General features: G+C 51.9%; 1 protein-coding gene across 21 annotated transcripts in view; it reads left to right on the top strand.

The window, feature by feature from the left end:
- Positions 1 to 10,796, top strand: part of DYSF (dysferlin) — a 223,026-nt gene extending 212,230 nt beyond the window's left edge. For all 21 annotated transcript variants that reach the window (XM_055539677.1, XM_055539693.1, XM_055539689.1 and 18 more), the window contains 4 exons: positions 3,496 to 3,674; positions 5,314 to 5,423; positions 6,819 to 6,966; positions 10,527 to 10,796. In XM_055539677.1, the coding sequence (XP_055395652.1) occupies positions 3,496 to 3,674; positions 5,314 to 5,423; positions 6,819 to 6,966; positions 10,527 to 10,565 (476 nt within the window). In that variant the 3' untranslated portion in view covers positions 10,566 to 10,796. The remainder of the gene's footprint in view (positions 1 to 3,495; positions 3,675 to 5,313; positions 5,424 to 6,818; positions 6,967 to 10,526) is intronic.
- The last annotated feature ends 15,421 nt before the right edge of the window (positions 10,797 to 26,217 follow it).

The raw sequence follows: 26,217 nt of genomic DNA, 5'->3' as shown, positions 1-26,217 counted from the left end.
CCTCGTTTATTATTGATTTTCAGAGCTTTTTATATAGTAAGGACACATTATAAATAATTTCACCATTTTCAATTGCTTTTTAATTTTTTATAGAACCTCTTTTACTTGCAGACTAAAAATTTTTTTTAGTATCCATCTATCATTCTTGCCTTTATGGGATGAGGCTTTAGAAAACCATTTTTTTTTCTCATTTTATTTTTTAATTAATTAATTTATTTTAATTGGAGGCTAATTACTTTACAGTATTGTGGTGGTTTTTGCCATACATTGACATGAATCAGCCATCAATTCAGTTTAGTTCAGTTCAGTTGCTCAGTCGTGTCTGACTCTTTGCGACCCCAAGAATTGCAGCACACCAGGCCTCCGTGTCCATCACCAACTCCCGGAGTTCACTCAGACTCACGTCCATCAAGTTGGTGATGCCATCCAGCCATCTCATCCTCTGTCGTCCCCTTCTCCTCCTGCCCCCAATCCCTCCCAGCATCAGGGTCTTTTCCAATGAGTCAACTTTTTGCATGAGGTGGCCAAAGTATTGGAGTTTGAGCTTTAGCATCATTCCTTCCAAAGAATACCCAGGACTGATCTCCTTCAGAATGGACTGGTTGGATCTCCTTGCAGTCCAAGGGACTCTCAAGAGTCTTCTCCAACACCACAGTTTAAAAGCATCAATTCTTCGGCGCTCAGCTCTCTTCACAGTCCGACTCTCACATCCATACATGACCACGGGAAAAACCATAGCCTTGACTAGACAGACCTTTGTTGGCAAAGTAATGTCTCTGCTTTTTAATATGCTATCTAGGTTGGTCATAACTTTCCTTCCAAGGAGTAAGTGTCTTTTAATTTCATGGCTGCAATCACCATCTGCAGTGATTTGGGAGCCCAAAAAAATAAAGTCTGACACTGTTTCCCCACCTATTTCCCATGCAGTGATAGGACCAGATGCCATGATCTTACTTTACTGAATATTGAGCTTTAAGCCAACTTTTTCACTCTCCTCTTTCACTTTCATCAAGAGGCTTTTTAGTTCCTCTTCACTTTCTGCCATAAGGGTGGTGTCATCTGCATATCTGAGGTTATTGATATTTCTCCCGGCAATCTTGATTCCAGCTTGTGCTTCTTCCAGCCCAGCATTTCTCATGATGTACTCTGCATATAAGTTAAATAAGCAGGGTGACAATATAGAGCCTTGATGCACTCCTTTTCCTATTTGGAACCAGTCTGTGTTGTTTCATGTCCAGTTCTAACTGTTGCTTCCTGACCTGCATATAACTTTCTCAAGAGGCAGGTCATAGATGTACATAGAAAACCAATTTTAATAAGACAAACAAAAACTGCATTCTAGTGAATGAAAAAATGGTGTTCAATATAAAATTAAATAGGATCATTTTGTGTTTTTAAAAATAAAGACACTAAAACTTCTACTTTTAAACTCCACAGATTTCTTTTAATTTGATGTTTGTATCTATTGTGAAAGGATCAGCACAATAAACTGCATAGCTAATTTTTTTTCTTGTGAAGAGAAATTTTAAGATCTACTCTTTTAGCAGCTTACAGCATTATTAAGCCATTTCCTTTTCCCTCTTCATAATGTATTTTCTAATTACATATTTTGCTTCTTTTGAATATTTATTGCTTTTATTTTAAAAGTAATAGCTAAGATCTAGAAATTTTGCCATCAAGAAATAATCCTTATAATTTGTTTCCTTATAATCTTTATGATATGCTATGTGTGTATATATAGTTTATGTTTATATACTATATATACACTATACTATATATATGTTATATATATATATATATATATAAACCTTATGTAGATATACTATATCTGGAGAAGGCAATGGCAACCCACTCCGGTACTCTTGCCTGGAAAATCCCATGGACAGAGGAGCCTGGTAGGCTGCAGTCCATGGGGTCACTAAGAGTTGGACACGACTGAGCAACTTCACTTTCACTGTTCACTTTCATGCATTGGAGAAGGAAATGGCAACCCACTCCAGTGTTCTTGCCTGGAGAATCCCAGGGACAGGGGAGCCTGGTGGGCTACCATCTATGGGGTCACACAGAGTCAAACATGACTGAAGTGACTTAGCAGCAGCAGCAGATATACTATATATGTGTATATATAATATATAGTATATATGTAGATATATATGATATATGTGGGCTTCCTTGGTGGCTCAGATGGTAAAGAATCTGTCTGCAATGCAGGAGACCTGGGTTTGATGCCTGAATCAGGAAGATCCCCTGGAGAAGGGAATGGCAACCCACTCCAGTATTTTTGCCTGGAGAATTCAGTGGACAGAGCAGCCTGGTGGATAAAGTCCGTGGGGTCTCAAAGAGTCAGACACAACTGAGCAACTAACACACACGTATATGTAGATATACGTATAGAGTATACATACTATATATAATATATATGGTTTATGTAGCTACATGGTTTATGTAGATATCCTGTATACAGTTTAATATATATAAATATAATTTATATATAGATTTAATGTAATATTTAATATATTAAACTATATATATATATGATTTAATGCCCTATATTACATTGAGACCATATTTAAAATGAGAAATAAACATTCAGCTGTAGTTGAGGGATGGAGAGATGTGTAGATGGGTACATAGGTTAGTGCTGATATAGAGTTGAACAACTGTTAGATGGAATAATAACCTGATTAATGGAGATATAGTGCTCAGCAAATGTTAGCTATTGAGGGATATAGATAGTTAAAGCAGATAGCTGCATGGAAGGATAAATGGAGGAAGGGAAAGAAAAAACTACAAAAATAGATGCAGTCACTGAATACTTGCAGTAACTGAGCATTCCACACTGAAAAATAGTCTAATCTCCTTTGTGTGGTATTCAAAATTTTCTTTAATATGGACTCAGTAAATGTTTTTTAGATTTATCTCTCACTTAATCCCTTCAGTAACCTGTGCTGCAATCCCACTGATTTCATCATGTTGTTGGAATTGGATTAGGTGAAACCACATGAAATTACTGTTTTTATACATCAAAGATAATTGAATATCAGAATTTTCATGTGGCTTAACCCAAAAGCTGGATCTGTTCTGGGAGAGGAGGGATAAAATAGATGAGCAGATGAAGCAGTATGGTAAGATAGCTGTGTGGATAACTAGGTGGGCAGATGAACAAACTACAATGAGATAACATTTGTACCTATATAAAAGCAAGAACAAAAATAAAAAATGGGATATAACAAATGTTGGAGAGGATGTGGAGAAATTGGAACACTCGTATACTAAGTAAGTATAGTAAGATGAATAATTGAGCAGTTGGGAAGCTCTGTTAAGGGTGAATCAATAAGGGCAGATTAGTGGGCATATGGATGTGTGAACAGATGGGTGGGAAGCTGAACAGATGGAATGAGAGGTGATGGATGGAGAGTGGAGTTTGAGCCACAGGGTGGTCCTAGGCTGGCAGTGACTGAGAAAGCCTGGTTAAAACACCCTTCTTTGCCACAGGCTCTCTGCAGCTGGACCTTAACCACATGCCCAAGCCCGCCAAGACAGCTGAGAAGTGCTCCGTGGACCAGCTGGAAGACACCTTCCACCCAGAGCGGTTTGTGTCTCTTTTTGAACAGAAAACAGTGAAGGGCTGGTGGCCCTGTGTGGCGGAAGAGGGTGAGAAGAAGATACTGGCGGTAAGTCAGCTCCATCTGGCCGGTGGCGACATGGGAGTGGCTCCTCCATAGAAATCACAGGTGCAGGCGTGTTCCTCTCCCTATCTCCTGCCCTACTTGTCTGTTTTCCAAGACCTGTCCCTCTCCCTTGCCACTTTCCAGCCTTCCTCTCCTTGAGGGTTGTATCCCAGCGAAGCCTATTTAAATCAAAGGTGCTTTAATCTCTGTGGATCCTGTTTAATTTATACTCTACTCTTTGGCCTTAACAGTGATCTCTGTCCTGGGTTCCCCTTTGGCTAGACTTCTGGAAGAGGACAGGCATCATGCTGCTCCCATTTAAGCAGAACCCTACAAGGGACCATCCTGAGGGACTATTCCCTCTGCCCAGAGGTCTGTCCAGGGGTGTGACTGGGGACCGTGAGGAACTGTCCTGCCTCTGCAGGGGAAGTAAATGCCAGTTTATTATTGTCCCTCAGTATCCGTGGGGGGTTGGTTCCAGGAGCCCCATGGACATCAAAATCCACGGATGGTCAAGTCTCATAGTTGGCCCTCCATGGTTGGTGGAATCTGTGGATTGAAACCTGCAAATGAGGGCCGACTGTATATTTATTGAAATAATATGTGTATGGGTGGATCTGCATGGTTAAAACCTATGTGGTTCAAGGATCACTTGTACCTGGAAACAGCAAGCAGCCAGCCAACCCCTCAGGTGGCCCTTGAAATAAAATATCCATGTTGTGTAACAAATTATAACAATTAATAAGAAACACTAATGTCTCAAAAGAAGAATGAGTGTGGTGCATGCATAGATAATACACAAAGAAGTAGAGTGGCCATTAAAATTTAAGAAAGTTCATTTCCCCTAGGAATTACATAAAGGAATATTTTAAAATGTGAAAACATCTTTAATGTATTATAGTAGAATGTTTTAAAAACAGAAATGCTCATTGCTAGCGAGGATGCAGAGAGACTCCCCCCTCATTTATTTTTGCCCGGCAGGCTAATGATTTTACATTTGGGGAAACAATTTAGTAATATATAACCTGAAACTTAGCAATATTTATTCCCTTTGAAATTTTTTATCCCACTTCTAAAATCTTTCCTAAAGAAATAACCTCATTAAATTAAAGCTTTATGGTTCTAGGGTGTTGGTTACAGCATTTTTTTTTTTATAACAACAAAGAGTTGGAAACAACTTAAATGAACCAAAATAACTAGTTTACTAAATAAATTATGGTCAGCCATTGCATAGAATGTTTTATAGCATTAAAAGCAAACTTTAAAAGAGTATATAATTATATAATAATAAAATATATTATTTTAAGTGAAAGAAACAAGCTATAGAACTAAATCTACACAGTATGGTATTTCATATACTTGCAGAGGAAAATAAGTCTGATGAATAAAATTATTTGGTGAATGAAATAAAAAGATAAATGTGAATTATCTTTACATAGGGAAAGTATGAGTGTCCTTTCTTTATACGTGTCTGTAGTTCCTACATATTCTAGAAAAGGGTACTTTTATGATCAGATCACCCTGTTATCACTTTTCAAAAAAAATCATAAAGTGACCTTGACCTCTGTCCTGGCCTGGCTCCTCTCCAAGCCACAGTGCAGAGCCTTTGTGTCCCTGACCAGGTTCCCCCTTGTCCCCACAGGGCAAGCTGGAGATGACCTTGGAGATTGTAACGGAGAGTGAGCATGAGGAGCGGCCAGCCGGCCACGGCCGGGATGAACCTAACATGAACCCCAAGCTCGAGGACCCAAGGTTGGTGCCCAGCCCCTGACCGCTGATGGCCAAGGGGACTGGGAGGCGCAGCCACAGTAGAGGAGGCGCCTGCTGCATAGCCACACAGAGGTCCCGAGGCCCGGAGAAGGGTGTGACTCATCCCAGGGTACACCTTGTTAGGGAGCAGGTGACCGACATCCTTCCAGGACAGGCTGGGCTCATCAGTTCTTTCCAGAAGCCAGCACCGTTGAGCAACTGGTGGTTGTAGGCCAAGCGTCCTGTCGTATGGCTTGTGTGTGTTGAGTCCTGGACCCTTCCCTGCTGGGCCATCTTAGCATCCTCACTTTACAAATGAGAAAACAATCACAGCAAAATTAAATAAGGTCATTCCAAGGAAAGTGGTGAAGCTAAAATTCTCACACCTGGCCTGATTGGCTCTGGAGCCTGACCCAAGGTCTTTTCCCTGAACGAGCTGCTTCTGTGGCTCTCTTGTGGTGTCAATGTGCCTTTCAAAAGGTCTTTCAGTTTTCCCACCTGTGAAATGGGGGCCTAGCCTCTGCCTCCCCTACCTCCCAGATAAGGGATATAAGCCAATCCAGTGGTTGTAGAAGGCTTGAAGACAGTTATTGGAGCCTGAAAGATGGCTGTTGGCGGCAGGGGTGTGTGTGAGTGATCGGGCTGTGTTTGCTGGGTCCTTTGCCACGGCCTGCTGAGCTCAAGTCACACTTAGCACAGACAGCCCACTTTGTCACAGAGCTGTCCTGACTGCCACAGGCTGGCTGAGCAGCAGGAGGCACCCCTACCCAAGGGTGCTGGGATCTGGGTGGAAAGATGAGGGAGACCCAGGAGAGCCAGCGGCATGCAAGCGAATGTCAGATGGCCATTACCGAGACACAAAACCTGCCTGCTCTTTGAACTGTGAAGCTGGTCTAGGGGAAGGATCTGCGGTTCTTGGTTGTGAGAGATAATCACCTTTCTGGGTTCAGTTCTTGCCATCCTTCCCTGACCGTGGACCAGCCATGTGCTTCTAGGCCCGTAGCTGAGCTTATCTGGAGCTCATGGGCCATAGCTCAGTGAAAGTGGAGCCCCTCAAAGCTCTGTCCAGTCCCCAGGTCTCTAGTCTGTGACAAGTCCTGGGTCAGGAAGGGGAGAGCGGCAGGGAAGGTGACCTGGACAGGGTGGCTGATAACTGGGTCCCTGAGGGTGTGCAGGGCTTGATGGCGTCAAGAAGAGAAGAGGGGTGCCAGCGGGGCTCATGCTGTAGCAAAGGCTGGGAGGAGAAGGGGTTGCAGATGCAAAGGGACAGGGGCTGGGGGCTGGAGGCTGGGGGCTCTGGGGGCCTGGCTGGGGAGGGCCAGGGTGATTTGGGAGCAGGGCTCCCAGGGAGCAGCACTGGTGGGGGTGCCCTGCTGACCTCTGGGATCTCCCTTGCAGGCGGCCTGACACCTCCTTCCTCTGGTTCACCTCCCCGTACAAGACCATGAAGTTCATCCTGTGGCGGCGGTTCCGCTGTGCCATCATCTTCTTCCTCATTCTCTTCATCTTCCTGCTCTTCTTGGGCATCTTTGTCTACTCCTTCCCGGTAAGCTGGTCCGAGGCGGGAGGCAGAGACCCTGTCAGGGGAGCTCCTGGTCTGATGCGGGAGGTACAGCTCTCAACCTCCAGCAGCCCCTGGTCTCAGGAGCCTGTCATTGTCCTCCAGTGCACTGGGTGTCTGAGGGAGAGGCAGCCTCTGTCCTTGGGGAGTCTGTGGCCTGAGGAAGGGGACACAGGCCCTACTCTGGGGGTCCCCACTCTGGTGGGAGACCCTTGGGGAGTTCTGAGTTCTTGCCCTTAATGGGGAGACACAGTGTGCTCAGCAAGCCCCTGATGGGCTGTGTAATCAAGAAGGTGAGGCCCTTGGGCAGGCGTGGGCGGGAGAACCTTCTTGAAGGAGGGCGTGCAGCTTGGTCAGGAAGGGAAGGGAAGGTGTGGATGGCAGAGAAGAGGGGAAGGCCCTGTGTCTGTGAGGACAGTGCCTGCTGAGGGCCTGGAGAGGGGCTTAGGGTCCACCCGGGGACCTGAGCGTGTGCCTGTTTTCTGCAGTGGGGTGGCCTGGGCCGGGGGGTGAGTGAGGAGGGGGTGCGCCAGGAGCCTCTCCCCAGCACAGTGAACACTGGGCCCCTTTCCCTGCTGAGTGCCTGAGAAGCCAGCTGATGCCTGACAGAGAACGACCAGGGCTGCTCCGCGGGCCCCTCCCAAAGAAGAATCTGGAGCTGTCTCCCCTGCCCAGGCTTCCTGGGTCCTCATGGCAGCACCTGAGTGTCTCTAGAACCTCAGACCTTGAAGGGATCACAGGTTCCCAGGCTGATGCCTGAGTTTCAATCTCTTCTAAATTTTTAAAACTTTTTAATATGAAAATTTCAAATCCATGTACAAGTAAAGGAACCGTGTGATCAACTCCACGTCACCCTGACTTGAATGGAAAAAAACAGACACCGAGAGAGGGGAGGGACCAGCTCAGGGCTGCAGGGCAGTCTGTGTACAGCTCCCAGGCTGGGGTTCCGGCCACAGCCCTGGTCAGCACCAGGCCGCCGACCACGCGCACGGTCTCCACAGGGGGCAGTGGAATTACTCACCTGTGAGCTCTTTGCTCTGTGAGTCCTCCAGGAAGGAGGGGTCCCAAGCGCCTCTCCCAGTGTAGCTGGCGAGGCCTGGTACCAGCAGAGAGCCTCCTGAGAAAAACAGTTAAAACGGCAGAGCATCCCCTTCAGGCCCTGATACCATGAACTGTGGGAGTAGCGGAGGGGAGCTCTGGTTCAGACACCCAGGCCCTGGCACCCTCTGGGCCCTGAGTCACAAAGGAGGGTCTAGAGGTGGGGTGGCCATGGGTCGGGCTGAGGGCCAGGCCCTTTGAGCGGGCTGAGACTGTTCTAAGTCTTAGCGAGAAGACTTACATTGACCAGATAGGCCTGAGGCTCAGGGGTGGGTGAGGTTATGGGGGTCAGGCTTGTTTGGTTTGGGTGCCCTCTTAGTGAAAGAAGACAAATTACAACTGTTAATACAGGGTTAGCTACTGGGCCCTGGAGGAGAGCAAGTGGTGCCTAGAGCTTAGCTGCCCTGGCAGTGACCGGGGCTCAGGGGTCAGGCCCAGGACTCCACCTCCGTGTCTCTTCCCCCGGGGCAGGCCCAGGTGGTCCGTTGGGGAGGCACAGTGCCCCTCACCTGGCCTCTCCTCAGGCTCACCTCCTCTCATGTTGTTTATGCCCAGCCACCATTCAATTCAGGCAAAGACTGTGTCCGGGAACCAAGGGTGAGTCCTGTGGGTGATGGAGGGGGTGGTGAGGCTGGTGCTCTGGTAAGCTGGCGGTCCACGAGGAGACACAGGGATGCCAGGACCACGGGAAGAACAGGGCACAGCCTAGTGCTCCACGGTGAGGCCGTGCCAGGGAGTGCGGGCGAGGTGAGCTGGCGCACCCCCACGCTCCTGAGCAGGTGGTCTGAGAAGCAAGCACCAGGGAGAATTGTAGAGCCCCGGCCCACTCCAGGCCTGCTGGGGAGAATCTGCCTCAAACATTCTGGTTTGAGCATCACTGTTGTGTGAGATGGAGCTCCATGTGGAGTCATGAGCTGGTAGCTGCTTTTGGCTCTGCCAGGGACTCCCTGAGTGACCTCGGCCGGGACTCCCATAGGCATGAGGCGGGGCTGGGCTGGGTCAGCACTGACCTGCTGTGACTAGCACTGTGTGGAGGGGAGCTGTGTGGGGAGGGGGCTGCATGTCAAGCCAACCTTCTGCTGAAGAGCCAAGGGGAGGGCAGGGCCGGGCCCCAAGTAAAATGCCCATCTCCTTGCTATGCCTGGGCCTGCCCCTAGCCAGCCGGGCCCCACCCTGCAAGGTGCTTGGGCAGCAGACTGGCCTCAGGGACCTGGGGAAGGGGGAAGGAGGTCCCAGCTGCCTGGCTGGGAGACAGAGGGAAGATTTCCAGTCACTTCCAGCCTGCCACCGTTTCTCATCTCAGGGGCAGCCTTAGCCCCAGACCCCGTGGGCTGGCCCTGGGCAGAGCCTCTTCCCTGTCTGCTGGGTCCCCAACAGCAGCATCCGTCTCTTTTGAGATCTTCTGGGAATTGTCCTCTTCAAATACCAGCCCTGCCTTCTCTCCCAGGGCTGGTGTGTGGGCTCAGCTCCCACGCGAAGGCTTTGGGGCGAAAGGGGCAGCCTGGACCTGAGGCTGGTGATGCTCTCACCTGCAGTTCTTTGCCACAAGCTGGGCATGTCCAAGTGGCTTGGTCACCTGGTGGGTGCCAGACCACGCCCCTTGCCTAGCTTGCAGGTTTTGGGGGCGGAGGCCTTGGTGGAGAGGGGCCCGGGGCTGCCACCTCCTCCCCCGCGTAGACCTAATCTCCCACCCCCTTGGAAATTCCCCCGGGAGGGGGACAGGAGGGCAGCCTGTCTTTTTCCCCCCAGCTCTCCCCCAGAGGCCGCCGGGAGCAGGGCCAGCATGGGGAGGCAGGAGGCGAGCTGGCGGGGAAGGAGCGGTGGCTTTGTTTCCAGAGTTGGCTTTCCCGGGCGGCGCTGGGGAACATACTGTCCCAATTAGGAGCCCTGTGCTGTGTTGTATGTGTTTTCATGGTTTTGGAGGGGAGGAGTGGGGAGGGGAGATTCCTGTCAGTCCTGCAGCAGCCAGGGCTTAATCAGGGGTGACCCGTCTCCAGGGCTGGCCTGTGTTGTGGGTCATCCTTGTACACCACCCCTGCCCTCGGCTCTCTCTTTGCTTCTGGGGCAGGAGCATGGTGGCCAACGAGCCTGGGGTTCCTGTGTGTGGGGAGTTGGGAGTGGGGTGGGGAGAATCCCCGCCGTGCCTTCGGGCCACCTGTCTGATGGAAGGTGCTGGGCCTGGCCTGGCTGGGGCAGAGTCCTCTGGGCAGAGCAGACGCTGGGAGTGGGCCCTGGTTGATGGAGGAGAAGACTGAGCAGTTCAGGCGCCGTGGCCCCCAGGAGAGTGTGGGCTGGTGTGGCAGTGAGGCTGGAGGGCGCAGTGTTGAATGTGGAGCATGGCGGGGGTGGTGAGTGCGAGGTGCAGGCAGGTGGCTGAGTCCTCTCCCAGCTCCTTCTCCCCCGCAGCTGTCACCGCCTGTCCCTACCTCCTCCCTCCCTCTCTCCAGAACTACGCTGCCATGAAGCTGGTGAAGCCCTTCAGCTGAGGACTCTTGGGCCCAGGACTGGCTTCCTCCACTGCCCGGCTCGGTAGAGCTCCTCCAGATGTTCAAGCCTGACCGTCCTGCCGGGGCGGGCAGATGGACCGGCACATGCACCAAGTGCTGCGACGTCGAGCCCTGGGATCACCGCTGTCATGATTTCTTTCTCCCCTGAACCGAACCATTTGGGATCAGCCCATGTGTATTTCAGTATAAAACAGTTGGAACCACAAAGCAGCTTTGGTGTGTGTCTCTGTGGCACCTGAGTGGGGTGACCGAGCTGGGGATGGGTCCAGGTGGGCGGGGGTGTGGGGTGTGCCGTCTCTGCTCAGTGGGCCCGCTAGAGCTGTGGATCTTTTGACAAGGAAGGTGGGGGTGGCCTGGGCCTGCCTGGAGACCCAGCGTGTTATGCTCCCAGACTCTGTCCCCTCTCCTGTGCCCTCCTCCCTCTGGCATCTCCTCTTTCTCACCCACACTTCTCTCTGCTTAGGTGGGCAGTTACCTGCACCACGCCTGGAAGAGGTCTCACTTAGGCACATGGAGCCCCAGAAACTCTCCAGGCAGGGGTAGCTTCTGGATTCCTGGCTGTAACCTTGTCTCCTGTACTCTTGGGATGTCTTGGGGTTCTCTCCCTGTTTCCTTGCCCTGCTCTGGGCTGGACAAACACACCCTTTTCTTGTGATCCGAGCATCTCATTAGCCGTTGGTCTGACATCTCTTGCAGGGATCAGGCTTCATCTACAGGAGCAGCAAGAACACACTTAGAGAAAAACCAAAGAGTATGAAAGCATTGTTTCCAAAATAGAGGCCTCTGCCTCTGTCGCCGGAGGGGCTGGAGCTCTGGAGCTCAGCCCGGTGGCCTCCTTGCCTGTTACCCAGGAGGGCTTCTCTTGTTTCCTGCTGTGAGCTGTTCCCGTGGCCCAGGACCCAAGGTCCCAGAGTGAGCCTTCCAGCCCCTCTGGCTCTTCCCTGCCTGCTGGGACCCAGACAGGCCCTGCCTCATCCCACCTGGTTGGCGGGACTAGGGGTGACTGGGATGGGGCTGATGGCCTGAACCCTCTTGGATGAGGGAGCGACATCTTGAACACAGAGTGGTTCTCTCTTCAGGAGAGGGTCTGACGGAGGATGCCCTCAGTGTCCAGCTCCTTGGCCCTGAGAACCTGGGTGGCCAGCCCTGAACCCTGGAGCCATGTGGCCATACCTTGCACAGAACAGGCAGCAGGGACCAGGGTCACCCATCTCTTCTGGGTCATGAGCCTTGCATGAATATCCACCATGGAGGCGGTGGATCAGTGATTCCATGGAGAGGGCTGGAGGTAAAAGGAAGAGGTGGGCCTGCAGCTTCAGGAGGTGCTGAGAAAGCTTTGGGGTCTGGGGAGACCTGAGAATGTTTGAAGGTAGGGAGGAGGAATCCACTAGGGAGGGAAAGATCAAACATACAAGAGAGAAAATGGGATAATTAATGGAACCAGCTTCCGGAGAAGGAGGGGAGGGTGTTATCTTGGAAAGAAAGTTCTCTTTTTCTTACCGGTGCAAGAAGGCTGGAGGAAATATATGCATACGGGTTGGCCATTGGAACCATGTTTATCCTGCTCAGTATTGTATCTCTAAAGCCTAGCACCGCTAAATATGGGACTGTCACCTGGGTTACATGAATTTGCGGGAACACTGTGCCCACTCATTAATATTTTCTTTTATTCATTTGCTTTTTCTTGCTGCTTTGAGTTGCAGATAATAGAAACCATTACTTAAACTAGTAAAAGGACTATAATGACTTTATAGAAATGAAACTTTCAGGATTGGCTTCAGGCAAGGGCTGATCCAGCACCTCAGTTAGGTCATCAAGACTTTGCATTCTCTCTCTGCTCTGCCCTTGTCAGAGTTGGCTTCTGTCTAAAGCTGACTCTATTCCTTTGGAGTCTGGGGTTAAAGCTGCTCCTTGGAACCCTATAGGCTACAAAGCAAAATTCAGGGGGAATGAGGAACAGATAGATGGTGAGGGGATGTCGTGTCCAGCACATGTTTATTGAGAGAGTCTACACAGCAGCCCTAGAGCAGGTTCTGAAGATATAGCAGTGAGTTACTTATGACTCCTGACCTCCCATAGTTCCCAGTGTTGGGGGAAAAGTGGATCCGGAAACCACGGCTATTTTTACTCTTAGGAGCATATCAGAGATGGGACACCCCAGGGCAGGGAAAGGATGTCATCTGAGTGGAGCGTTGAACTGCTCCCAGTGGCTAAGACTGAAAAGCTGTGCTGAGCAGTAGAGAGAGAGACCAAGACTCTGGCTGTCCAAGAGCCCAGATCCTTTAGGGTAAGGCTGAGTGTTGAAGGGCCTGTGTCTGCAGCTGAGGAGTTAAAACTTCATTCTGGAGGTGAGCAAGTGGCAGGGAAAGAATTCAAGCTGTGGCCTTGGTCAGAGTCGTGGCTTCTCAGTGCTTGTCCTGGGAGGCAGGAGTCTTCTGGGAACACGTGATGGTGCTTCAAGTTGTGCAAGCCTATGGCCTTTGACAGGGCGAGGGTCCAGTGGTCTCACTCAGTTCTCAACAAGGTCTATGATCACAAGTGCTCAGGATGCTGTGTGGCCAACTGTAGAGGCCATTCTAGAAGGCTGGTCCATTAGTCCAGGAGCCAACTGGGAAAGGTCTGAAAGGCAGGGAAGGAGTCATTCATTCATTCACTCACTCATTCAAGATGTACATACATACATACATGCACACACACAGCCGTCTGTGTACCAGTCAAGGTGCTAGACTTTAGAGATACAATACTGAGCAGGATAAACATGGTTCCAGAGCTGACAATTGAGTGAAGGGTGGGGGGAAGCAAACAGATAGGTAAAGGGTGACAAGGTCAAGGGCTGGGTGTGGAAAAGATGGTAGAGAGAGCAAAGACTAACCATGACCAGAAATGGTTTAAAGATCTGTAAGAGTCTCCATAGGGCCCAGAGCCGTTGTTCTCAGCCAGGGCTGATTTTTGCCGCCTTGGACACACTTGACAGTATCTAGAGACAATTAAAAAACATTTTTTTAAAATTAATTAATTTTTGGCTGCACTGGGTCTTTGTTGCTACAGATGAGCTCTCTCTAGTTGAGGCAAGTGGGGGCTACTCTCCAGTTGCCATGTGTGGGCTTCCCATTGAGGTTTGCAGAGTTTGGGCTCTAAAGGCACGCAGGCTGCAGTGATTTCAGTGCACAGGCTTAGTTGCCCCATGACATGTGGGATCTTAGTTCCTGGACCCAGGGATTGAACCCACATCCCCTGCACAGGCAGGTGAATTCTTAACTGCTGGACTACTGGGGAAACTCCTGGAAGATGGTTTCATGAGTGGTGGGACCATTCATGAAGTCCATTTTGGACAAGAAACTTCAGACATCTTTGGGGTGCCATCAAAATACTCTTCCTGCCCTCCACGTCTCCCTGCTGGTCAGTCTCTTCTCCCTTCACAAAGTTCTAGAAAGCACCATCTACACTTGCTGTCTCCATGTCCCTACCTTGCATTCACTCCACCCACTGTTATCTGACTTCATTCCTGTGGCGGAGTCAGTGGGCCTCCTTCTCCAACAGTCAATCTCTCTTTTTGCCCCTGTGTCCTTGTGCTGAGAAAGGAGCCTGGCCCCAGTCCTCAGGGAAGGAGTCGTATTCAATCAAGTCAATCATAGTTATTATCCTTGTTGATGATTGGTTTGGGAAGAGGTTTGTGACTCATATATGGCCAATGAAGTGAGAGGAAGGTGTGGTGATTACTAATGGAAAGGTGCTGATAAAGTTTCTTAAAAAGTTTTATCCCCAATAAGAAAGAACAGATCCTTCTCTAGAGGATCTTCCCGACCCAGGGATTGAACCCAGGTCTCCTGCATTATAGGCAGACGCTTTACTGTCTGAGCCACCAGGGATGTCTAAGAAAGAACACACAAGGAGGCAAGACTTCATCTTTTGTCTTTTAATCTTGTTATGGAAAAAAGGTGATGCCTGGAGCCATGGCTGCCATCTTGTGATAATGAGGGGCAAGCCCGAGAAAGCAGGTTGACACACAGGATGGCAAGAACCCGATGCTCCAGGAGGCTGTCAAGAAAGAACCAGCTCTGGCACGTCCCTACTTCCAGAGGTCTTTTAGATGGGATCATAAATCCCTCATTGTTAAAGCCGTCTTTGGTTGGGTAGTGTGCTACCCACAGCTCAAATCGTCGTCGTTGATCGATTTCGTTCTGCTGCCCTGAAGACTGTTTTTACTGCAGTTGCCAATAACCAGGGCGGCCGCGTACAGGCACCACATCTGAGACATTATGAGTTTATTATTTATTATAACAGTTTTCCCACAGATGGCAGTAAAGTGTTTTGTTCTAATAAAATCAGCGTGTTACGGCTTTCTGATAGAAGTAAACTACCTTGAGGAAAGGGCACCTTTTTCTAATTCACACCAGGGCCCTGTCTACCCTGGTTGTTAAATCTGTGGACGCTTACCCTCCCGACTCTGCAGCGGCTGGAAGCACTGTGCGTGCTGTGCTTCTTGATACACTTGTGGCCCTCATTCTTACTCTGCACACCGCCTCGGCCGCCTCACTCACTCCTGTGGCTCTGATTGCTCTCTACAGACTATTGACCCTGGAACCCCTATTTTGAGCCCCATTTTTGCCCTGTGCTGCAGCCATGTTATCCAACTGCTTACCCAGTGGGTGGCTCCCGCAAAGTGACTTAACAAGCACCGCAAACTCAACCCCTGCCCACCACCCCCGCTCGACATCTCTGTCCTCCACTCCATGAGAACAGGCTCTGCCCTGCTGTTCCCTCCATTGACCCCATTACTGGAGCTCAGTGTATAGGAGGCATCCCTGAGTCCTACCTCCTCCTAAGCCTATATCCCAAACATTGGCATTTCCCACCAATTTCCCAGCTCTTGAATCTCTGTGGATCAAGCTACTTTTCTTCCCAATGCTGCCACCCCCATTGACTATCAGGCCCCCAGCAGGCTGGTCGTTGGAACCTAGGTGCCACTCCATCAGCCTTCTCCTTCGCCATGCCCCAGTTCACTGTCCATGGGTGGCCAACCCGGGACCCAGCTGTGGCCCCTCCTCCCAGCCCCATCCTCACAAGGGAGGCCAACCATGCTGGCCCAGGCTTCTCAGAGGACGATCCTTCTGTCTTTCCTGCCTCACCTGTTGCTTTTCCCCGTGCTCTCCTAGATGCAATCCTGAACAAGCCTGGCTTTGGCCCGTGGCTCAGGCTTCAGCGTGGTGCCTTCCTCTAGGGGGTCTCCCGCGACCTGTCCTGGTGCCCATCGACCACCGAAACCCCGGCCCACTTGACTGTCCCCGCCCCCTTCCCCCCCCACCCTGTGCCTCCAGGGCTGAAATCACATCCTGGTCCTTAATGAGATGTCTGCTTCCTTCACTAAAGGGACTTTACTGAGTGTTTCATTGCATGTTCTCTGTAAATAGGCAGGCCCTCGGAGCCATGGCAAATTGGATTTTTATGTTCTGAAATTCGGTTAGTTTTCAGCATTGGAGACCTATTCTTTTGCAAGGTGGAGAATCACTCTCATCTGTTAAAAAAAAAAAAGGTTCAGTAAAACTTCATACACCTTTTAAATTCAGAATACTCAGCTCCCTGCCTTTATTTTCTCTGCTGGTGTTTTGAAGAGAGATATTCTGCTCACATGTGCAGACACACACGTACACTCACATGTACACACACACACATGCATGCACCCGCACACCATTTTCTGTTCCTTTTCCAGGGCTCTGTGGACGGTCCAGGCTGGAGTGACAGGGAGCTTGGACAGACAGGAAGAGCTAACTGTAACCCAGCCCTGGCTTGCAGCCCCCTCCCCGCTGCCCCTGCCCCCAGGGAATGCAAACTTGTCTCAATCCTCTCTCCACGTGTTTCATAAATGCAGGATTAGGGGATTTCCAGGGAGCCAGGTGGGCATCCCCTGCCTGGGACGTGGGGACAGCCCAGGAAACATTTTTTTTTTTTTGCTCTCGGGTGAGAACAGGGTAAGGGCCAGGGTCTGCTGCCAGGCGGGCCCTTAACTGTGGCTGAAACTCCCACATGAAGAGTGGGAGCCTCCCTCTCCCTCCTTGCCCGCTTGCTGCTGCTCCGTCCTGTCCTCTGGGGGCGTCTCGCTGCAGTTTCAGCGCCCTGCGGCTTGGCCCCGTGTGGGCTTCATGCTGTTTCTCTGCCTTTGTTTTGGTCTTGATTTTTCATGGTGTACGTATTTGTCTGTGTGTGTGTGCATGCACGCACGTGTGTGAAAGATAGACAACAGTTGCTGCTGCTGCTAAGTCGCTTCAGTCGTGTCCGACTCTGTGCGACCCCATAGACGGCAGCCCACCAGGCTCCCCCGTCCCTGGGATTCAGATGTAAAGAGAGACAGATTCATGATGAGAGACAGAGACAGACACAAAGAAAGTACAGTGGGGACAAGAAAGAGACCAGAGCCTTTCTTGCACGTGCTAGATGGAGCATGGCCTCAGCTGCCCTCATTCCTTCAGAGCCGGCTCTTTTCCGCCCTCCACACTGGCTCCCAAGCTTATTTGGTTAGACACAGAATATAGAAGGAAGAGAGGGGCAACCTCCCTGGTCTGGCCACCCCACATCTGGTCAGGGAAGCCTCACATCACATTTCCCCGGGAACCCAGTAATTCCTCATAGGCTCCATCAGTTACCTCGGGCTCCGAGCCCCTTCACTCTGCAGGGCTGGCCAGGGTGTGTTTGGGGTGGGGTGGAGCAGGGCGCCAGGGTTGGTTCAGCTCCCAGGCAGAGCAGCTGAGTGCCACTCCTAGCCCGGCTGGTTCTCCGTGTCAAGAGTCTGGGGCTGGAGCCTGGTCACTCCTTCCCAGTGCAGAGTCAGGAGAACGCTGGGGCCTCTGGGGGCCTCTCCTGAGGTGACACACAGTGCCTGACTCATTGTGAGAGCTCTGTTTCCTTTGAAGAGGAGCTCTGAGCTGCCTGGGGTGTTGGGACGAGGGAGAGGGCTGAAGAAGGCAGGACAGGTGGGGGACTCCCCTTTCTGGGGGGCTCCTCCACTGCGAGGGTGACAGGGGCCCCATTTCTTCACTCGGCAAGGACAGGGCTTGTTGCTCTCTGGATGTGGGAAAGCACAGCTGTCCTGCCAGCCGGGCAGTACCCACCACATGGGCAGTCTTGGCCACCACGTCTGGGCTTTCCTTTCCTGGAGAGCAGCGTGACCTCAGCTATTCTGCCTGCCACCTTGGGAGGGGCTGGGTCACACAGTCCCCCACCAGTGACCAGAATGGGGATCCCTACAGTAGTGCATACTAGACAGACCCCTTAGAGACCCCTAAGAGACCCCACCCCATAGAGACCCCTTCGGCAGATGGCCACGGCCAGTCACGCTTGGACCTGCCCAGGAAGCCCCGTGCTCTCTGGGACGTGGTCGTACATGCCGTCGTCGTCACAGGCGCATGCCTGTGCACTCAGGACACACGTGTGTGTGTGTGTGTGTGCATGTGCGTTTCACATTTTTGGCCAGAATACACTCTGGAAACCTAAGCAGAAAAGAGCGTGTGAATGTGGCCATCATCAGGGATAAATTAATCCCAGACATGTAAAGGGTTTTCTTTTTTCATTCTCAGCCCGACTGCAAATTCAATTATAACTCTCTGCCAGCTACTGAAATGAGGGGACCAGTATGGACGTGGCTGAGCCTGGAAAGTGGGGCAGGCCAGCGGACGCTCTTGCTCCCCTCCTGCACCCTGCTTCCCTGCTGTCCAGGACCCAGGAAAGACTTGCAGTCATTCCTGGATACCACACACTGGCAGAGCTTTGGGGCAGCAGCCAGGTACCAGCCAAGAACATGGGGCTGGTGGAAGCAGAGCTGCCCTCTGAGACCTGAGCAAGGAAATGGCCACATGTGGGGTCAGACCACAGGCTGACAAAGGCTCTCTTACGAGGCGACCGTTCCCAGGGCCTGGCCAATCTAGGTGGCACACGTATCCACCCACCCGGGGAGAGAACCAGGAGACTCACCTTAACTGGCTCGGGGGAGAAAGTCTTGGCTGGAGGCCCCTTGGCAAGGTTTTTTACCTGCCATGGTTATCGAGCCCTGTGGCCATGAGAGCCTGACTTTTCCCCTCACCCTCACAGGCAAACTTCTGATGGTGATTTGGCTTCCAGCGCCCGCCTGTGTGTCGGGCAATGCTGCCCCTGCACACTGGCCCGCTGGCTTTAATGTTTGTGTACCCTTTCTGAGCCCTGCTAATGACAGTCTCCCCTTGGAGCTGGACCCGCCTCCCTCAGACACATAATAGGGGTCTCCACCTGAGAGTGTCTGTCTGAGACCCCTTGAGAAGTCCTACTCAGGGAAACTGCAACCAGTCTTTCCTCGGTCATACCCTTCCCTTGGCTGCGGGAGGTTTGGGCATGTCTGTCTGCTCCAGGCTGAGAACAAAGAGTGTTCCCTCTCTCACTGAAGCTTGTTCCTCTGTTCCTCTGTTCCTCTTCTCATCTTATTCTTTCAGAGGCAGGGAGGGGAACTGAGTTACTTCAAGGCAACTGCAGGGATGGAGGGTGGGGGGAATTGGGCATTCCACATGAATTCCCAAAGAAGGTCAGGTGAGGCTAGTTTTAAAAGAGAATGGATGAGTTGTCAGAGATTCGATTTTGAATGGGGGTTTGTGGGGGGCGGGTTGAGTTGACAGTCGGGGGAGGCTGGGAGGGAGGTGGGGGGAAGGAAGAATGGTCCTGGTGACCCTGAACAGGGAGATTGAAGGGGAGCCAAGGGGCCCATAGGAAGAGGCTTGGAGGGTCAGGCCTCAGGCTGGAGGTAGGGGCTCCGTCTGCCCCTTCCCTGGGGCCTCTGGGGCCTTTTACATAACCTAGGCCTGGCCAAGGAGAGCTGGATTTTCACAGTTAGGCTCAGGCTGCCAGAAGAATGAGAAAAATGGGCCGGAGGGAACACCTCCACCGCAGAGAATAGGAGGGAGGAGAGTAGGAGCTAGGGATGGTGTGTGTGTGTGTGTGTGTGTGTGTGTGTGAGAGTATGAGAGAGAGAGAGAGAGGGAGAGAGAAAGAGAGAGGGAGAGAACTCTGGCTCTGTGAGCTTCTGGCCAGCTCTGGAGGAGCCCCAGTACCTGCCTCCCCCAAGGGTCTTAGAACAAGGAAGCTCCCACTGAATCCAGTCAGTCCGGCTGCCTCGGATGCCTGGGACCCCATCCCACCAGGTCAGAGAGGCACATGCCCCTCTCCTTTCTTATTCCCATCAAACTGGGGGAGCAGGACACTCCTAGGAAGACCCAGGTCTTTCCAGCCTCAGTCCAGGGGTGAGGATGAAGTTGGAGGTTGGTCGGAGAGGAGCCCTTGGCTACTGAAGCACTCTGCTACATACAGTGTCGCCTTTAACCCACACCTGTGAGAGGTAGCTGTTTGGAGCCCCATATTAGAGACAAGAAAACTGTGACTCGGGGAGGCCGCACATTTGTTAATGGAGGGTGTGCCCAGCCATGGCGATTCAGAGTCCTTGTTCTCTGCACCCCATCGCCAGGCCCAGACACCTCCCAGTCTTCACAAACGGTGATGTCCTGACCAGACCCAGGGCCACGCCCGGTGTGGGAGCTGTGGGAGGCAGCAGGCAGGTGGGGGTGACTGTGTGTGGAGCTGGCTCAGATATGGTGACGTTTTCTGGTTTTTCATTCACTCAGCAAGCATTTTTTTTGAGCACCTGTCCTGCCCAAGCTCTGCTCTAAGCACAGGATTCTTACCCTTGTAAAAGTTCTCTGTCAGGGAGCCAGACGAAAAAATCATTTCAGGCAGTAATGAATGAATGCTGGAGGCAAAATAAAGCGGAGGGAGAGATAGAAATAACAGGGGGTCATTTTTAAAACAGGTTTGAGGCAAAGCCCTCTGGAAATGCGACACTGGCTGACCTGAAAGTGTGAGCAGGCAAAACCAGGGTGAGAGCACTGGAGGCCCAGGGCGGCCCAAGTGCAAAGGCCCTGAGGCAGGGCTGAGCTGGCTGCGGGCTGGCGCACACTGGTCTCTGCCTGGGAGCTGGTGTCCTCCCCCCCCACGCCTCATCTGGAAATCCTGGTCTCAGCATTGTCATCAGGGTTCACCCCTGTTGCTCCATGTGGACTGACGAGGGCGCCTCAGCCACTCTGGGCCCACTGTGACCCAGACCCCCAGCCGGCCTCCTCCCCACGGTTGGCAGCTTCGGGAAGTCCTTCCAGCATTCGCACTCCTCACTGCCCACTCTAACCCCTGCCGCCAAGTCAGGCAACATGCTACTTCCAGATGGGCAAGGGTGACTATTTATTTTATTGTTAAAAATAGCTTTTATTGGGTTTTGTCTTATTACAAAAGTAATATACGTTCATTATAGAAATCTGAGAAAACAGCTAGCAAAAGGAAGAGTATAAAGGAGCCACTAACTAATCCCATTACCCAGAAAGAACCACTGTTGGCACTTGGGTATCTCTAGAATTTTCCATGTGAGTATAAAATATATGTTAGTATTTTTTAAAATATGACCTCACTGTTTATAGTGGTTTGCAACCACCATACTGTGACTATCCATCCGCATCACTGAGTGTGCCTCAACCGCACGGCTTTATGGCTCCATTACAGTCTATCATTTGGATAAGCCAGGGTTTATTTAACCAGGCCTCTACTGACGGACTTGTAGGTAGCTCCCCCTGCCCCCACCCCCTCTTTGAGCATCTTGTCCACAAGGTTTTTTCCTAGCCATTCTAGGAGGCTATCTGAGGTATCTGGAAAGTTCTTGAGATATCACGCAGGGCAAGACACGTCTGGATGCCAGAGGTCAGGACAGGGGTATGGGCTGGTGGGTGGGTCTCTGCTTCCTTCTCGGAAGGGGATCAGGAACCCTTTAGGCCTCTTAGCCACCCCCAAGCCCAGGAAGAGTCACTGGGAAGACCGAGGAGACAGGATTTAACTAAGAAGACTGTGTTTTCCCTACAGGTGTCCATAACAGTGCTGCTTCTGGAGAGAGGACACTTTAGACCTCTAGCCTCTCTGAAGCAGGCTTGGGGCAGGGAGTGAGGGGGAGGGGTGGGAGGGGAACTGAATCCTAGAGCACGGAGGGGCATGGGAGCCCAGCATCTCCTGCCCTGAGCTGAAGGTCCGAGAGTCTGCAGAATACAGATGCTCCCAAAGCCTTGCAGGAAAGCTGCTGCTGGTGGTGGGAAAGGGGAGGACACCAGGGGAGTGGAGTGCCGTATGGACAGGGTGGCTGCCCAAGTGCCACTGATGGTCCAAACCCCTCTTGCCTCCTCATGAAGCCGTCTCTGGTTTCTCCACTGGGGCAGGCTTAGAGACTTTGCTGTCATAGTTTGTGTCTTGCTCAAAGCCTTCACACTTGCTGCTCACCGTCCCACTGGTTCCTGGGGCCAGCCTGAACTTGACTGCCAGCTCTCAGGATTCTCTCACCACCATCTGTGAGACCCGGGACAGGCCTGCTCCCTGCTCCAAGCACACCAAGTGTGGAGTCATCGGACCCCCTTTGGAGAGGGCATGTGAGGCCCAGAGGCCAGGAATGCAGAGTGTGACGCTTGATAGATACTCAGTTATAAAATACTTCTTTTGCATTTTCTTCTCTCTCCTTAGGCTAAGACTTTGAGGGGAATAAAATGTTTTCACCATCGCTTATGTCTTCCCCTATGTCTCAGTGGGTCTCCACACACTTCAGGATGTGCACCATACTTCACTGGGTTATGGGAAGAAAATATTTATAAAATCATCGCCATCACTCTTGCCTAATTTGCAGTGTTCAGATTGATCTTGACCTTCATTTATGCTGTATGGCAGTTGGGCATGGGTTTTATGTCATGGGGTATTAGAAGCATCACCGTTGTTAATTGTTTTTTTGTTTTTTTTGCATACTGGCTTTTGGTGTGAGCTTGGTGAAGAGAATTGACACATTACATTATCTGGATTTATCTAAGTAACCCTCACAAAGAGGACATTTGGTTTAGAAAGATTCCTTCCCTGAAAACACTCTGACTAAAGATAAGTTAACAAAGAAGACAGAAAAGAAAAACAGATCGAAAAGAAGCTAGCAATGCAAAGGAAAAAATGCCGGACAGAGTGGGTACACACATCTCCTAGCCCAGCAAGGGCTCAACTGACAAGTTCATTAGGAAGCAAAACAAACAAACTCAAAGCAACGAAGACTTAATCAGATCTGACAAGAAGCAGTGACACAAACAGAGATACTGAGAGAACTGGTTGAAATGAGGCCTGTCCCAGTGAACCTTGTCCCAAACGTCAGCTCATGGCAGCTATAATTTACGGAGAGATAAATAGCCATATACTGAGAGTGTTTGGATTTTTTAGTGCTATCAAAGGGTTTGGAGACCCCTGCCCCCCGGCCTCCAGTACCAGGCCTGGCCCCCAGCGGGGCTCAGGAAGCTCGTGTGGGGCTGACCTGTGCCTTCTGTGAGTGTGTGTCTGTAGGAGGTTTTTATGGCTGTGCAAGTGTTCCGCTCCCTCCCTCATCTCCCTTCCTCCTCCTGCCCCCCATTACTTTTCCTCTCATTTATCCCCTCCTGCCAGTGGGTGCCCCTGCCTGACCCTCATTAACTCAAAGTGTAAAAACCATTTGTCTGCAGCCCGCTTTCTCCCCACCTCCCCACGCTGGGGCCAGGCCCTTCTTTCCTCCCATGACTGTCTGAACCCAGGTTGCTGTGGTTTTTATGACTTAGATCCAAATCTGCGGGGCCCCAGAGAGCAGGCAGGCCCTTAGGGGATAGCTGCAGGGCTGCCTGGAAGACCTACAAAGAACGGACGATGCCTTTGGGGGAATCCAGATCTGCCTCTCTCCTCAGAAGGCTGCACAGCCACGCACCGCTCACCTCCAAGGGCTCCAGCCTTCAGAGCAGTGATGTGGATGACACCGCCCCTCCTCAGGGCTGGGTGGGACATGCCCGGTGCAGCCATGTGTGGACACCCCCTTCACCTCTCTCCTCTCCATCTCTGCCCCAGCCTCCGGGGCAGCTCCTGCCCCAAGGCCCTCTGGCCCCAGCCTTCCCACCTGGAGAGAGTGACAGGGAAGAAGGGTGGGAAACTGGGCCTGGGATTATACCAGATAATAAATGTTGAGTGGTTGGAAGCATGTAGAAGTGTTTGCTGAGGTGCATATACCACAGGGGGAGAGGGCCTGTGGCCTTTGGGTGCGGCACTAGAGTTGTTGAGGATGGAGGGGACCACATTCTTCCCTCGCTCAGGCTGCCTGAGGGGCCAACTGCCTGTCTCCCTGAGGGCGGCCCCGCAGGGTGGGCAAAGGCGAGCCAAGCGGGGGTGTCCCTCCTCCACCCCCACGCTGGCAGTGGCCCAAGGGAACCTAGGAGTCAGAAGTGGGTCCAGGGTTTGTGGCCAGGAGCCCAGCCTGGCCTGGCATAAAAAGGTGCTTGAATTTTCCTCACTCAGGGGAGCCACAAATTGTCTTGATGAGCGTGGTTGGGTTTATATAACATAAACACCTCAGCACACAGCATCCACCTTTCAGGGAGGGCTGCTGGAGGCACTGGAAGGGCTAGCCAGCCCTGGAGCTGGGTGGGGGCCACTGGGGCAGTGTGCCAGGCTGGCACAGAGTCCCAGATTCCCCAGCCTGAGCTTCACTCACTGGCTTTGTAACCACTTCTCCCAGCTCCTTATTTAAAGAACAACCCACTTTCCACTTCCAACGGAGGGTGACTGGACAGGCTTCTCCTATCATATAAATTAGCTGAAACCCTCGCTTTCTTTTTCTAATCTTCTGACTTTGATGGCCCAGAGCATCTTCAAGGACCTGGGGAGGCAGGCAGTGATCCTTGAGTAGAACTGGGCATGGGGGTGGGGACCAGACTCTGTCACTCGGCAGGGTAGGAAGGTCCCTTCTGTGCAGGCTCTCTTGTTCCTTGGCCTGAGGCGGGGGTAACTGTGGTTGCTTGGTGGGCTGCTTGGATGGTTCTCAGCTACCCTGGGCTGCCCACCCTCCTCCTTACTCCCCCACAGCTGTCCCATCCCAGGCCCTCATTGGGCCCTGTGGTGGCTTCTCTGGGACTCATTCAAAGCCACGGCTGACCTGCCTCCCCACCAGGGTAAAAATAGATGTTTCCACCAAGGCCACCTCCGCAGCCTCAACTTTCTCCCACTTGAGTTCCTGCCAGCGCTCGCTCTGCAGAGCACGATTCTGAGAGTTGAGCCTGGCCTCGGGGCCCCGTGGAGGAGCCCAGCTGCTGTGGAGGCCACCCTGTTTCCGGAGGTGACCCTGTGTGTCGCTCCGCCTGGCCCAGGGCCTACCCCGCTCACCTCCAGGTGTCTTTCGCTTCTCATCGGCCTTCTGCCTGTCTGGCATCTCAGTCGTCTGTCCCTTGCCTTGTCGGATGAGAGGCATCGTCTCTCCCTTACAGGGCCAGCCTCACTGGCAAGGTGACCTGTGCCCTGGGCCCCGTGCTGAGAAGAACCCTAAGCTTGGTTTAGTTTTCTGCTATCCCTGCCTTGAAATTCCTAAAGAGTTTTAAATAAGGGGCTGCGCTGGTGGCTGAGTGGCAATGCAGGAGACACAGGAGATGCAGGTTCAATCCTTGGGTTGGAAAGATTCCCTGGAGGAGCGCATGGCAACCCAGCTCCAGTGTTCTTGCCTGGAGAATCCCATGGACAGAGGAGCCTGGTGGGCTGCAGTCCATGGGGTCGCTAAGAGTTGGACACGACTGAGTGACTTCACTTTCACTTTTCACTTTCATGCATTGGAGAAGGAAATGGCAACCCACTCCGGTGTTCTTGCTTGGAGAATCCCAGGGACAGGGGAGCCTGGTGGGCTGCCGTCTGTGGGGTCGCACAGAGTCAGACACAACTGAAGCGACTTAGCAGCAGCAGCAGCAGGGTCTGGAGCACACAATAAATAAGGAGCCCTTCATTTTAATTTTGTACTGGGCCCCGTGAATTATGTGGCCAGGCCTGTTCCTTTAGGAGACGCACTCCGATAGGGGAGCCATGGGAGAGTTCCTTCCCCATGAAAAAGGAGGCTTCCTGGAGGAGGTGACCCACTCGAGGGGTTGGGTTTACAGGGGTTCTGAGAAAGCCTCTGTCTGCCCACCAGAGCACCCCTCCTTTGGGGGTGAACACTGCCCTCTAAGGCTCCTGGTTTAAAGTGACCCCAGGAGTCACCCAGAGGAGAGGCTTTTCTGAACAGTGTCAGGCTCCCCTGGCCCTCTGAGGAGTAAGCAGGCCCCCTGAGCAGAGACAAACGGCAGAGAAGGTGAGCCCTGGAATCTGTCCCCTCCATGTGAAGTCGATGCTCTGCCCTGGAGACCGCTCCCTGCATGGAGAGCCTGGGGCCGGGATGCTGGCTTGCCTCTTGCTTCCTCCTTTGGAATGGCAAGGGCACCTGGACCAGAGGCAGCCGGGCCTTGGGAAGTTCTCAGGGTCTTCTCAGCACACAGAATCCCAGCCTTCTGTGTGGCTGGGGCATGAAACTCTGAGTTCTCAGTGGGGTCTCTGGGATCCTAGAGGACCCTCTCAGTGGGGTGACAAGTAGACTATTCCATCAGCAATGTAGGAGGGAGGGGGCTGTTGAGAAGGGAGGAAAAAGAGATAGTGGGGAGAGGGCTTTGAGGGATAAGGGCAAGGGCTGGGCACAGATGGTTTTCCTTCTACAAAATAACTGTGTTGACCCAGGTGAGGTGGTAGGGGCCTC

The sequence above is a fragment of the Bubalus kerabau genome, chromosome 11, assembly GCF_029407905.1.
Source record: "Bubalus kerabau isolate K-KA32 ecotype Philippines breed swamp buffalo chromosome 11, PCC_UOA_SB_1v2, whole genome shotgun sequence".
In the NCBI taxonomy this organism is placed as follows: Eukaryota; Metazoa; Chordata; class Mammalia; order Artiodactyla; family Bovidae; genus Bubalus; species Bubalus kerabau.
Note: the sequence above shows the minus strand (reverse complement) of the source record. Positions and strands in the feature narration are given on the sequence as shown.